Consider the following 15500-nt stretch of genomic DNA (forward strand, 5'->3'; position numbering starts at 1 on the left):
TTGCATTGTCACTTCCTAAAAATTTGCAGAAACATACCCTTGAAAGAATTAGGTCACACAAAATGTGGCCTAAGGGCTTCTCCTTTCTGTTTTCCCCAGTGGAGTTCTGCAGCTGATGTGATAAAAACTGTTCTACATCAATAATCTTTTGAGTTTATGTTTCCTGAAAAATTTATTTGGCTTATGGAAATAACCCATCTTTATCATTCAGTGGGAAAATTTCCTTGTCTTTCCTTCCAGATCTGATTTCTTGATACAAATGCAGTGGTGTTACAGTCTGAATCTTCTTCAGACAATTGTATTTATAGCCATGCATTAAAAACGCATGTCACAATAATATTAGAAAATTATTACAGCAAACTTTGCTTTCCCTCAATATTACAATTTACATATAAACAAATACAACTTAGCTGAGAAGTCTTCTTTCTCATGACATTTCTTACAGAAGTCTCACAGTGTTTCATGGTCATGTGTGCCTTTTCCTTTTATGGGGTAATGGATAGCTATTGTTTCCTTGTATTGTTGATACTGTGAAAAAAAGCTATGAGATAACAACATAGCTAGTACTTTTCTTATTGAAAATAAGCTAATTAATCACTGTAGTGAGCAGAGGAAAGCTAACTCCCTCTCTCATTTACTCTTCTGAAACACATTGATTTACATGGTGAGGAATGAATTTGCTGACAACGGTATTATGCCCTTCATTTCTTAATACTTTATATATGCTTGCTTCTTTAGTTAGGAAATGCTTTGATATAAATAAACACACTTTAGTCCCGATTTTGTAACCACTTACACATTTGCATGACAGTTTCCTGAGTCAGACCTACATCTGCTTATGATACCAAAACCTGCATTTTATTTAGCATGAGAATTATCTTATTGAGAAATTCTGCATGAATTTTGTTGTATTCCATTTTCTGAAGCTTCTGATACATGTACTTCAATATCTTCCTTATCTTCCTGTATTTTCTCCTCTACTTTTTTTTTCTTTCAGATTTTTTTGGCCTTGTCTATTTTATGGTAATATCTTGCTTAAGCTTACAATGGTATACATGATTCTAACATCTCATTTATGCTTGTTCACTTTGTCTTGAGGTCATGGAAGTTTTTTCTTGAATATTTGGAGGGATGTCTTGTGAGTACAACACAGAAAGATCATCTTTATATAATTTCCATAGATTGTACAGTACAATAGTAACTTTAACTGTTATTAAAATATAAATAAATAGACAAGGAGTAAGCTTTGGATCATTTATTATATCTGTAAAAACATAAACAGCCATAAGTAAATGAAGATAGATTCAGAATAACCATCTGTTAGGAAGTTAGTTCAAGTCAAAACACTTAAAAATTGGCACTGTAGACTATATTCATGTAAATATGTATTTAGACATGTAAATATCTAGCCTTATGTACAGATGTTCTGATTCACTGCAGCCTGCATTTGGGAACTGCTAAGGCCTCAGGATCAATCCACTCAGGTAGCTGTTGAAAATTGGATTCAGGTGCTAAACTTTGTGTCTCTGCAAATATTGGCACAAGTTCATAGTCTAGCAAAAGGTCTGTCTCTACAGCTGCTTTCTTGCCAAATCATAAGCATAAAGGTCACAGGAGCATTTCTCTGTAAGTAACTAATTTGATAATTAGGTGAAATCTCCCTGATCACAAAAGATGCAGATTTGAAACTGCATAGGCTGGGCTTGTTTCCTGCTTCCTGGGAGGGTGCTTCACTATTAGGTTTTCAAACAAAAAAAACTAAGGCAGGCATTGCTGCCCTTGGTCATGTATTTTTTGCCTGCCCTCCTAAAAACACAAGGCTTAATGGGTCACAAGGTTGTTCTATAAATCTTCCCCCACTCCCTGCTCCCTGGCCCTCCTCCCCTCAACTCACATAACTTTTAAACTCATTGTCCAAAGTCAGTCAAACTGGAAAAGGGGCAGAGTTTCTGAAAAAATCAGCATCTGGGTGGAGAGGAGAGGTCCAAATTTGTGCCTGTGATGAGAGAACTCTTGGTAGGGTATACAGCAGATAGAATGCGTCAAAACATGCCTTAGTTTATACTGCCATGGCTGGTAGAACTTGTGGGAAACAAATATAGGGCAAAACCAGCACACATCCATGGGAAGCAGGTATCATTATTGTCTTGTGGCACAACTTGCTTTTAAAGAAGTCATTCAGTCTCACCCAGAAGGAATGGCAATAGCTATCTACCATCAGAAAAACTTCTGAGCTATAGCTCCACACTAGATGCAAGTATTTAAGTCTCAGAGAAAAATTGTATTTTAGACACTGTTCTGCTCCCTGTTCCCCATTGGCTGCCTCTGTGAGGCTCACTGATCAGCCTTTCACTCACTTGGACACTGTTCTTGGGAACTTAACTCCTACTGTATGCCATGAGGTAAATCTAATGCAGCCTTACAGAGTCTCCTGCAGAACCCATGTGACAGATATTAAGTGGTGCAACTTCTAACTTGGTCTGAAATCTCCATTCTAAAAGATTTATATCACAGTGTTGTCTCCTGCCCTGTATCTCTGATTCTGCCTGACTGTTTTCACATTGTCTTCCATGGACAAGTGAAGTTAAGTCAGTCTGTTAGCTAAAATTGTGGAAATTGTGCTATTATTGTTCCTTTCCTATAAAATCAAGTTCTTATCTTATTGTACCATTTCCCCTACAGAGCTAGAACCATGACCCCTGTTTAAGCCTTTCTGAGCTGCTAGATATAGATATGTTTCAAGAGTGAGGATATGTAAATAAACTGATATTAGCCTGACTTCTTCAATGTCTTCTGAGGATTCAGTGACAGTGGTTATAATCTCTTCCAGAAAACTATCAGCAGTTTCAGGAGCTGTTAAGGCAGATGGCTGAGGCACTAGATCTGCTAACAAGCATGCCTAAAATGACTTATTGACTTTCCTGCATTTTTTGATATTAAGTAGAGAGGAAAGCTTATGCCTCTCTAAAATGAACATATTACCAAACCAACAAGAGATTTCTGTATTACTCTTTTTTCTTCTTATTCATATGATTAAAAGAAAAGAAGGTAAAAGGAGAGGTGTCAAGCACTGGAAGGCTGTTGGTACCTCTCTTCTCATGGACTAATAACAGCTTCAGTTCACCTCCTCCATCATATAAAGTCAATAGGTAAGCTGATAGCGCACTTCTGAAAGAGTCCTATGTTTACGTTAATATTGTGGACATTCCGTTCTAATCATTTCCCAGAGCAGACTTGTAAGTTGGCAAAATTCTTGCTCGTAACTGTAAAGCAAAGATATTGGGTTCTAGCTACAGATGTGCAGATAAGCCTATTTACCTTATCACCATGTTTTGCTACAAAATAACAGTGGAAAGTCAACAGGCTCAGATGTAACTTGTCAGTTGGCATCCACTGGGATATTTTAAATTACACTAGGGAATAATTATGCTAACCCATAATGCATATATTCATATAAATTAAAACCTTTATGAAGCATACTTAGAAAAATTAACTAGCAAAAGGAATGTCCTTGGCTTCTCTTCCTCCAGCTTTTATTTGTCTTCTACTCCTCCAATGTCCACATTCTTCTCCCTGGGACAAGAAATGTCTATTTTACTTATCAGTCAAGCACTTTGGTTGTGTTGGGACAAGTAATGCAGGAGAACCTTTCCAGATATATCCATTCAGTGATAACATTCCTTTGGGAATCAGGAAGAAATTACCTCACGTTAATTTATGGAGACTAGTATATATTATTCTTTTCCCTTAAAATAACATCACATAGTTTCCTTCAAAAGTCATCATTCTGCTCTAGCTGCTGTTGTCCCTAAATGCTCACTGATATTTTTCTGAAGCAGAGTTTTCTGTTCATCTTGAGGTAGTACTTTCAACGGGTACCAATTCAGGACTGCAGCTGCAGAGTTGGATCAGAGACCTGTAAACTTGCTGCAGCCGTTAGCATTAAAAAACGGAGGAGATGAAACAGCCATCTGTGGTCAGCTGAAGAGAAGAGATAAAGGAATTTTGTGAGGTGTTACTTTTTCCTTTCCTCTGGAGACTGACCCTACCCACTGAGCAATAAACATTCCTGGAAAACTGCAAGAGAATATTACTCTTGAAATATGTCCCACTTAGATATTAGTCAGGCTGACTTCCACATTATCTTTTCAAGGTGTTCTGGATTTATCAGAAAGGCCCCCTTATGACATTCCTTCATAGGAATGGACATTTCATTGTTATCAATGTAAAGCTGACTATAATGTGTGCATGTACTCTCAGATCACCCAAGTGTGAGAAAGCATATTTAAATTGCCAGGGAAGAATTTTCTTGACAGCTTTTTGCTTTTGTTCTGCATTATAATACATGAAAATGCAAACTTCAAGTACTCAAACACATTGTGCACTGCTGCGCTATGTAACGTTTTCTTGGGTGTTACAAAGCTCTAGGCTGGCCACAGTTGACCAAGAGCAGTCAGCCATATAACTTTTTCCTTCTCTTATCTCTTCCTTGCTGTCCTGACATGCTCATGTGTGTGTGTGTATGAGCTGTTTCCTTCTGAAGCTGAACAGTCGTAGACTTGTCAGGCACAAGGGCTGGAAGGGCAATAAGACGTGTGAATGGTGAGCAAAAAATTAAGATTGCAGTTTCAAAATGTAGCATGCTTTAGCTATGTTAGAGAACTGAAATGGTCATATTTGCCAGGATTGGCTGGAGCAAAAAAAATTTACAAATTTCTAATTCCATGCTTGAAAGCACTGTCACAGCAGCATGTCAGGATAGAAGACACTCAAATGACCACTGCACAGCAGATGAAATTGCTGTAACTAGTTCACTGCCATCAACCTACAGAAACATATGTGCAGCAGTTTCAGATAAATAACCACAAACTCACCTGAGAAGCAAAGATTTTTTTTCAAACATGACTGTTCAGGTTCACTGCTTTTGTAATGAAGTGAAAGGATATTAAGAAAAGTATTACAGACTGAACTAGAAGTGCTGCATTGTTAGCAGTTGGATGTTCTCTATGTTATGTCACTTGTATGATCAGTGTTAACTGAGCTCCAGTTCACTACGCTGAGCACGTCATTTATCCTGTTTGCTCACAGAAAAGCCATTTTTACTTCCACATGTAGTTCCAGAATAGATGTTTAAAGGTCTTTTTCTTCAGCAAATGTGTGAAAACAAGTACAGTCTTAAGAGATTATGTGCTTAGGGATGATTGCAATTCTTGAGGTGTAAGCAATGCAAGTAAGAGTGATGTTTTTTCCTATATTCATACATACCAACAGTAAAATTGTGTCATGAACACCAGAAATCAGAAAAATATATTCTTAATTCTTTGTCCTATAGCTAGGATCTGTGATTGCTTTTTATTTTTGTCAGGAAAAATACTACCTGGAATGGGAAAAAAGACGCCACATTAATAATTTTTACTGGAACAACACCATTTTCTTAAAACAATGAAGAAACATAATAAAGCACAATAAAATAAATATAGGTGTTTATATATTAAAAATCATTTTCTCTTACAATATTGTAATATATGTGAATACTAGTTTTATCTTAAAAAATTGCTAATCCTTTCCCATACTATTGCTTTTATACACACTTATTGTATGCAATTGCCTCTTTGGCACAAACAATTTTATTTAGGCATCACTAAAATGCTTATGTTTTAATAACACTGTGATCCCTTTGTGCAAAAGTTAGGAGTACATTTTAATAAACACATTCAAGGGTCTATGATATCTACAGTGGCATAGTAAATAATGATTTTATATTGGATGGTAAAGGAAGTAATCTTAAAAAAGTTGCATAAGTAACAAAAGGTTTTGTTGTGTATAAATGGAGTATGTCAGTCTGCTAAATCTCAATAGGTGATCTAAGTCAGGTTACTGAAAAAACATGTGAATATCTTCTGTCACCTTCTGTACAGGTATAATTTAGACAAGAAGGTTGAGTGTTTTCCAGCTAAGAGGCACTAATGAAATGGTTCTTATTCACTTATCTTTCGTCACATTAAAAAAAAGTAAAAATCAGTCTGCATGTGGTGTATGTGCAGTTTCTACATTGCTTTCAAAAGGCTTCAGCTTACACAATTCAAAGCTGTGAATCTGCAGAAATACCACACCTAGGGGACGCAATTTCCTTTTTCTTTTTATCTGTTTTACATTCCTGTAAGTAAAGACTACTCGTCATAATACATTTTAGTTGTATAAAAATTGGCTTCTCTGTTTGCTTGAAAACATGTTATAGATTCAAATGTATGCTTTTCTTAATATAAAATGAATAGCTGTTAACTAGCTTTGATAGGTATTTTTTTGTGTCCTTTATGTTCTTCATAAAAAGAAAGTAAATTCATATTTTAGGAAGGTTTTTTTTTTGGGGGGGGGGGTGTTTTTAGTTTTTTAATCCATGATATGCATTGAGCCAACAGGAAAAACTCAGAAAGGAACAGTAACCAGATTACTCAATTTATTAAAATACATATCTACATCTTACAAAAACATAAACACCAGAAGGAGATATCCTAACACTTATAATACTGATATCTGGGGAGTGGGGTGTTCCTTTCTATCTGGCTTGAGGATAAAATAGCACATTCCAGTTTCAATGCTAGCTGTCCTTTAAACTGCATAAATTCTGTCCTTGTCCTACAGCAATGAAAGAAATCTTGGCAAATCCACACAGTCATTCATAGCTTTCATCTCCTTGTCCCTTCTCAAATCACTGCTAAAACATCTTCTGTTTACTTCAGTTTCTCACTTATTTAACTTAATTAGGGAACAGTAAAACTAGAAAACTGGCAACTTCATGCATATCCAGCAATCTATAGGCATATCTAACAACTTGCTCCTATAATTTCGATGGGAAATTTTGAATATCTTGACCTAATTTTGTATGGTTGCATTCCATAGAATCACAGAATTGTTAGGATTGGAAGGGACCTCTGGAGATCACGTAGTCTAACACCCCTGCCAAGGCAGGGTCACCTAGAGCAGGTGACACGAGAACGTGTCCAGGTGGGATTTGAATGCCTCCAGACAGGGAGACTCCACCGTGGGCAGCCTGTTCCAGTGCTCTGACACACTCAAGGTAAAGAAGTTTTTCCTCATGTTGGGGTGAAAATTCCAGTGACAATAAAGGCCTCATCCTTCTGTCACAAAGTTATAAAAGCAGTCATTGAAGTCATTTAGTTGCCAAATTTTTGATGGACAAGCTAGGCCAGAGAGGCTCCTTAAATGGTAATGATTTTGAATGCTGAAACTAGATACAACCATTTCCATTAGTACATGGCAGATGTACAAACATATCAACATTATTAACACAAAGTAATGAATTAAAGAGCTTTTTGCTTGTAAAGAAAAACCTAGGGCTTTCCCTTAAGAGCATTTTGGTTACATTAATAAAAACTTCCATTGGGGGAAGGAGGATGGATTATTAAGCATCTTGTGTTTGAGCATGTATGTAACTCAGTGTCAAAAATTGGCTGGTTTAGGACTACATTTCATACTGAAATCAGCAATCTTTAAAGCATTTGGGGACTTTCAGGTTTGTCACTTTGAATTACTTAAAAAAATGAATTATGTTTATTCCACACACATGCAAAGATTTGTTTTTTCATGGTTTAATTCCTTTTGCATTAATGATGCTTTATTTGGATGAGGAATTAATGGGATGAACAAATGTTATTTCACATCAGTCCAGAAAAGTTATGCAAATTTTGCACTCACAAACATGATTTCCAACTAAAAAATATTATTTATGTTGTAATAGCTTATATACATGCAAAGCTACTGGAAGAACATTAGATTCACACAACTGATGCAACTCTTGTTGCACTTTAAGCATGATTTGTAACTAATATATTGTTTTGCAATACTAAACAGAGTACCGAGGCCACAGAGATCTCAGACTCCAGATTCCATTCCCCTGTTGAGCACGCTGTTTATGTAAGATTATTTAACTCTACTTTGTTTGATATTGATCTGCAGCAGAAGCATAGGCAAACTTCAAAGTCTAAATTAATTGGAGAAGTTTAAGTACTTACAGAGGAAAAAACCCACAATAATCTCTTATTTTCTACCTCCTTGGTCAGACATGCTTGCTAATAAATTTTGTTACAGAAGCTGTGATTTGTTTTTCATTTTTGTACTTCTATTTAAAAAGAAAAGAAAAAAAAAAGAAGGGAAAGAAAAAAAAAAAAAAAGCCTGGGATTAGAAAGGATTTCATCTGATATTGCTAACATTTCCTGGAAATGGAGAACTGCGATAACAGCTGCTGTCTTGGCTCATTTTCAGTTGGGTTTTTTGGTTTGTTGGGTTTGGGTTTGTTTTGGTGGTTTTTTGCACTGCGGCAATTTACAAGTAGTTGTAGCTATCTCTCGTAGGCTTACATTGTTAGTAAAACATCATAAGTCAGTCAAATGCTTCCTTTCCAATCAGAGCACTTCCTCTACTTACTGACTTGTTGACTTTCTGAATAGTATTTATAGTAACAGCACTTACATTGTACAATAAATGCTAATTTATGAAATAGCTGCATATGGAAGATAACTATAGGAAGAATCTATATTTTGTGTCAAAGCAAAGTGCCTTCAATGAGAATTAAAAAAATCTTTTCTGAGACATGATGGGCTGAAGTGTCTCTGTATTAGTAGTCTTTTTAAATTCCAAGCATACATGCTCTCTTCTTGGATTGAAACATTCTCCTGCAATCTCTGCAGTACTGTAGCATTGTAAAGTGACAAACACTCAGCACTAGTGATGAAAAATAGAAGAAAGAGCCAAGTAAAGTAAGAGACAAGGAACTCTTAGTGTTGATAGTGTCAAAAAACAGGCCTGTGCCTATTCAAAGATTTGGCCTTCTTCAAGTTATAGTCATGTGATCAACTTTAATGTTTTAAAGTGCTTTGAAAGATAGATGTTATTTTTTTAATTATGTTCATGGTTTCATGTCAGGGTGCAAATGAAATTTTATTAATTTTTCAGCCAAATCTGTGCCTCTTTCTTTGGTATATGATTAAGCTTCCAAAAACAGTGTTATATATGTTGTTCTCTGTTACTATGCCAAAAGTTTAGATTTTTTTTTTGTATCAAAACACATAATAATTCTCCATATGACATTTGTAACTTCAGCAAACCCTTCTTCATGAAATGCATTTTCATATTTAAGGAGTAGCACTTCTTTTCATCCCATTTGAAATGGCTGGTGAAAAGCTCTACCAGTCCAAGGGGATCTCAGCACCATTTCTCATTCTGTGATTACTCTGTGCTCAGCAACTGCAGATATTCTACCCTGAGCAACCTGATCTGGCTTTGGAAATGGAGCTGACTTAGAGCAGAGCATTTGGACCAGATGGCTCAGAGGTTCCTTCCAGCATAAATTTATTAACTCTCCTTTCTAACACTCTGGCTTTGAGAGCAGCCTGCATGAGACCAGTTTGAACTTCCCTGTGTACATAATCTAGATGTATCCTAAGAACACGTAGAAGTGATGTTCACATTGCTCTGAGCCTTCAGGAAGGGAACATGGAGTTCTCTGTCTGGGTTAGTAACAACCAGAAGCTGTAACCTCTTGATGTCTCTTCCTTGCCCTGAATGAAATGAACTGGAAATGTCCCACTGTTTCTTAGCAGACAGGAGGGGTTTAGAGTCTTATCTGTGACTTTTCACAAACTTTCAATCAAATGCACAGGGAGACCGAACTACCTCATCCTTCCTGGACCTGACAATTTCAAAGCACAGTTCTGAGTCACAGTGATTAGAGTGGTGCAAAGGAGCCTTCCTCCCTCTCCCCGCAATGACTCATCAGGAGCTTTCATTTTCCACTCCAGTCAATAAGCCAACACCTTCTATGGCAATTAAACTTTTCCTAACAAGAAGACTTTAAAAAACTAAGCTCTGAACTGTACATGAGCTCTGAACTTACATGGTGTGACCCCTGACAGAGAAGCCTGTCAATCTATAGCTGAAATCAGTTTCTGTTTATTTCTTGTTATTGGTGATGACTCCCAGAAGGAAAAAAAAGTTCTGAAATTTTTCTCAAAAATTTTTAATGATAGTTTGTCCTTCTTAATTGCATTTTGTTCTGTGTCAGGCTCAATCTCATTGCAGCTAGCTTTTTTTGTTTTGAAGTAACATTCGGGTTACCATGTTGCATTACTGTAAACATTATAATTGCTGAAAATACATGTTGGTTGGACTAGTATGAACAGAACCACTAAAAACTGGTTTTAATCATAGTTGTATTTTACTGTGAATAGAACTTTCATCATCGGCAATAAAAAGTTGAAAATCGTGGTTTGTAACTGATACCTTCCATGACTTGGAACAAGTCACTTTACCTCTCAGTATCTTTGTTTCTTAAGATTCAAAGAGGGAGTAATAATGCCTGTCTTTCCAAGTAGTTTTACTGATTTGTGTACAAACCAGAAAAAACTAAACAACTATGAAAAAACCCTAAAGCCATTATATAGGAGGTCTTTGTTGTTAACTAGTAGTACTTCAAAAATTTCTGCTAAGAATCATTTTAGACAACAGTTCCAAGACAACAAGTCAGAATATATGTGTGGGCCTATATGCTCTTAAAATCAATAAAGTATCACTTTCATCATTAAAGAATAAAGGAATAGCCTTTGAGTTATAATTTGATTAAAAATGTTGCCTAAGTTGAGGACATAGGGCTATCTTCACGGTCTCTTCAGAAATCTCTTTTAAGTATTATTTTGTCCTCCAATACTACGCATTCCTCAGATATTTAACACATGGGAAAAATATAATATCCCAAGATCTATGACATCCCGTCAACAACAGGTACATGAAAACCTTGGTTTTAATTTATGGATGTCTTCCATAAAGCAGAACCCTTTGGAGCAATCACCACCAAGACCGAATATATCTGTGAAATACTTACAAGCAACATATTTGGGGGATTAAAAAACCTTCTTTTTGAAATCTGGTCTACCTTGAAGTCAAATCTAATAAACTGAAAGAATGTCTCGGACACTTTCAGATGCTAACAAATGTTCAGAGTTAAGAATAGATCTGACTGAGCTTTAAGGGTTGTTTTACCCTTCTTGTCCACTCCAGAACTTCAAAACTGCCGTACTGGGCTCTTAGTGCATTGGGAGAAACTGGCTTGTCCTTCTTTATTCCAATAAAAGTTTATATTTGTAGCATTACCCTAATGAAATTTTAAAATGAAATTAGATGGAATACAAATAACACAGAATTTCTTTAATATCCTGAATCATTAATAGAAGCATGTCTAAACTCAAATACAAATCACATTTTAAAGCAAAATTCAAATCCTCCTCTGTTCCCTGCCAAATGCTGAGTTCAGTCCCTGAGGGTCTGAGCAGAGTTTCCTTGGCTACAGCAGCTGGCATTGTCAGGACAGGGAGTGCCACTCCTGGGCTTGGTGTGCTGGGTGATTTCATCAGCTAACACAGGTCCTGACAGGTGCAAAGACTTTCACTTCACTTCACTTTAAGGACCATAAAACCTTTGGTGTGTGATTTGGGAGATTGGGAACTTTTTGGTCTAGGAAGGGAAAATGAGATCTTTTCCTAATTGTAATCCTCCAGATCTGTTAGTAGTCCTTCAGTGCATTTCTTCTAAACACAGAAATATCTTTTGTTCTGTCTTGGTGACTGCTGAATTTGCCATACGTTTCACTTTGAGGCAAAGATATGACAAATGTGCTTCCTAGGATTTTCATGTTGATTTATTCTTCCTCACAAACGACAATTTCATAAAAAGCTTGAATCAGATCCATGTTCACACTTTTGTCCCGTGCAATATTTTTGTGGCTGACGAAGCTGGCTTCTCAAGCAAACTAACTTGAAGATAAAGTCAAACCAGAGAAGGGCACACTGAGTCTGCTATACTTCAGTGGCTATTTTTTTCCAACTAATCATCATTATTATTATGAGTAGATATTTACCCTTAGGTGCAGATCATTCTGACTCATCCAAGTAATGGATGTTGTCCTCTTGGGTTAATGATTATCTTTTTTGTCTGAAAGATTTGTTAATTCCTATAACTACATAGGATAGCTATTTCAGTACTTACCAGGTGACCTCGATGCTGACATAACCTTTCTAGTATTGTTGGCTGTAGCTTGTGTCATGACATTAGTGTGAATTATGGCTGCCTTGAGGATACAAACCTTCATATAGCACAGATGGTCTGCAGGAAAAAAAAATTGTAATGATGGTCTGCACATCACACATTCATTCTTTGCTTGCAGACTATTTCCTTCATCGTTGCCTCCATCTCTTAGGTACCTTTTGATCAAGCATCTAAGACATCATTTTTTGTACAGACTCTTCTTTCTAATAAAGACCATAGCGTGCAATTCTTGAAAATACCTCTTCTACCAGCATTATCACGGAGCCTTGTTGGCTTCCTCCAAACTTCTTTAGCAATGTATCCCCATTGCTTCCAGACAGCTGATTTTTTTCCTTCTTCTTTGAAAGAATGATGAAAGCTGTGTAAGCTCATTAGCAGAGCATGTGTGTAGGCTTAAAATTACAGATAATAGACATATGGTTGGAAAGTCAGTAATTCCTTTACATATTTGCCAAGACTTAGGTCAAGGTTCAGGGTTTCCTTTGCTCAAACTGGTGAAATCAGAAATACCTCCAGGTGTTCTGGGGAGTGCTGGCAGCGTGCATGCAAGGTAGGTGATGAGGCACAGTTATCTCAGTTGTTTTCTGCAAGAGCAAGCCATGTTTACTCGCAATTGCACTCAATTGTAATGTGCTTTTCTTTTCCCATTTTGTAAAAGCCAATCCTTTTTTTAATATCTTTTGGTGCTTTTTATGCACTCTCATAATCTGTTATTTTTAACATTATAGTAAATTTATTGTAATAAATTTTGATGTCACAACTCTGAATTCTTATGTCAGTGAAATTAAAAGTTAATGTATTAAAAAATATTTGTGTGCTTAAAAGTAATCATAATTAAAAAAAATTACCACCTTTCCACTCAGAAGCGCAGCCCTTGTATGTCACATCTGTATTTGTGTAACCATTTCATAAAAAGCAAAGTGACATAAATATGTGTAAGCAATTTGAAAAACTGATGTACACATAATTAACTTGGAGTGCAATCAGATATATTACAGGAAAATTCAGCAAAAGGATGATTTTTATCCATGTTCACCACCTCTTTTTTCATGAGCATGGTGCTGCAGTTCTTACTGGTAACAAAGTCACAGGCTTTAAACTCAGAGCCTTGGCCTTAGATCTGGGACAGGATATGAGGATGTGTGCAGTTGTCCATCCATGTCTCATCGACCAGGGCATCTGGAGGCAGCAGTGGGAGCAAAATCTACCCTCGCCCTTGTGTGCCGTGTTTCTAATGTGAAAGGCAGCAAAACCTGAGGAGTTGGTTGTGTTGTCTTGACAAGCCTGTCTTTCGCTGGCAAGCTGAGAGTGTCGATGAGCAAGCAGTGTTGTGTGAAATTTTAAATGTTTCTTATGGGCATTTTGTCCCTGCTGCCTACAGTGAGCCCACTGGCTGCTTGCATGTGGGTTACCTTGCAGCAGCGTGACAGCTGCCCCGCCTGGCCACTACGCCACATGTTACGTACACCATCTGAGTACGATGTGCTCCTCCCGAATTATTTTTCATATACCTCTTGGAATATATATTCAGATACTTTGCAGAATATTGTTTTAAAACTGAATGAATTATGTTTTCTTCCTTTAAATCTCTTAGCATCTTGACAGTTGAAGTTATTTCTTATTGTTCTTGCTTTGTTGTCACAGTTGTTCACACTGATTTTTAAAGAATTATGCTCTGTGTGTATGATCATGTGTCACCCTTGCTAGTCCATGGTAGAGAAAGCAGCACTAAATGCTACTGTATCTGAGGGCTGCAATAATTTTTCCTTTTGACATTGACTTACTTTTACACATTTTTCAGGAAGCAGAAATTTAATGAGTACCCTGTTATTCTCCAATTCTCTCTATTAGAGAAAAAAAAAAGTATCTGAATATGATGCCTAACAGGGAGCAATCCCAAACCTATAGCTTTTTAAGATTTCAAACCATAACAAGTCTAGATTAAATCATGTTTTGTAGACAAGCGCTTATGCATCTGGCAGTTGAATTTTGTCTTAAATAAGCAATGTTAGAAATAAAGAAGAAATGGCTTTAAGAGATTAACTGTGTAAAAGGGTCCATATTTATCTTATAAAAGAATGTGTTTTCTTTATTTTTATTAGGATTTTTTCTTAGATACTAAAGTAATGCATACATGAATTTTGAAGGCATATAAAACTGGAGCCTGAGCAGAACCTTAAAGAGGTACCAAAGCCATTCTGTTTTCAAATTCAGCTCTGTTTCATGTCACAAAACAAAGTTTTTAATAGAGACACAATGACTAACCAGCAATTGCAGTTTCCTATGTCATTATTTCGAAGTATAAGTCTTTAAATATATTTTTTTTTTGTCTTTTATTAACCAGTTAATTTAGGTGATGGAATAGAATACAGCCAGCAGAAGCGTGAAAATATTGGAGTTCTCATTCAAGAGACACTGGAAGCCTTTGAACGCTACGGTGGAGAAAATGCTTATATAAACATTAAATACATGGTTCCCACTTATGGGTCATGCCTTTAAACTGAATTATATTAAATGGGATGATTCCATCTGTGTGCTAAAAAAACTGTATCTGACTCTGTATGGCATCTTGTTAGTCATGCTTTATTTTCTCTACAGCTGCTAAAATAGTGGCTTCTGGGGCATTAGCACTATTGTGAACGAGGCTTTCCAATACATAAATAGTGTCTGTTCCTTTGATTACAATGGTGTACTGTGCTTGTTTGTTCCCTGAAAGAATCACTCCTTTATAACAGAGCTGACTCGAGCAGGAATCTGAGTTAAACCTTCACTTGTATAGACAATAAAACTATAATTTTCATACGCGATTCAGCAATTGCTGTTCTGTGTCCGCTTGCCCTGAGGGTGATGTCAGAGGCTGTAACAAGAAGAGTTTATGCTGACTGCTTAATAGGTGTTTGTCATGGAAGAGAAACACCAGTTCAGCAGTGCCTCTCTAGCAGCTGTGCCGAATAATGTGTACTGACATACAATAAAACTGTTGAATGTATATAACAATTGCAGCAGGAAAATTTATATCGTTCATTATAAAGCACTGTCATTAAATTAATCCAGGTTTCTTACACGCTCTGTTCTTGGCTTACAGGTGTTAACCTTTCATGGAACTTGGGTTCCTCTTGTTGAACATAAGGCACAATCACAGTTTTGAAGAAAAGAAGCCCAGAAAAAACTTTAATAAACCAGATAGAAGATATAGGGTACATAAAGTATTAGTCCCTAGTGACACTTAATCTGGGTAAACACAGAATATACACATACATTTTTAAAGGGCACTGGGTATTTTTTGTAATTGCAAGGTTGCTATTGCTTTTCTGCTATTATTATGGTATGTATGTGTGCAAACAATGTAACTATTGTTGCAGGAATCCCTTACAATTTCCTA

General features: G+C 36.5%; 1 protein-coding gene across 1 annotated transcript in view; it reads left to right on the forward strand.

Moving 5' to 3' along the window:
- Positions 1-14918, forward strand: part of PACRG (parkin coregulated) — a 221160-nt gene extending 206242 nt beyond the window's left edge. The window contains exon 6 of the mRNA XM_027880022.1: positions 14463-14918. Coding sequence (XP_027735823.1) covers positions 14463-14617 — 155 coding nt within the window. The 3' untranslated portion in view covers positions 14618-14918. The remainder of the gene's footprint in view (positions 1-14462) is intronic.
- The last annotated feature ends 582 nt before the right edge of the window (positions 14919-15500 follow it).

The sequence above is a fragment of the Empidonax traillii genome, unplaced genomic scaffold (assembly GCF_003031625.1).
Source record: "Empidonax traillii isolate 1590-97213 ecotype Southwest subspecies unplaced genomic scaffold, ASM303162v1 scaffold63:size2014119, whole genome shotgun sequence".
In the NCBI taxonomy this organism is placed as follows: Eukaryota; Metazoa; Chordata; class Aves; order Passeriformes; family Tyrannidae; genus Empidonax; species Empidonax traillii.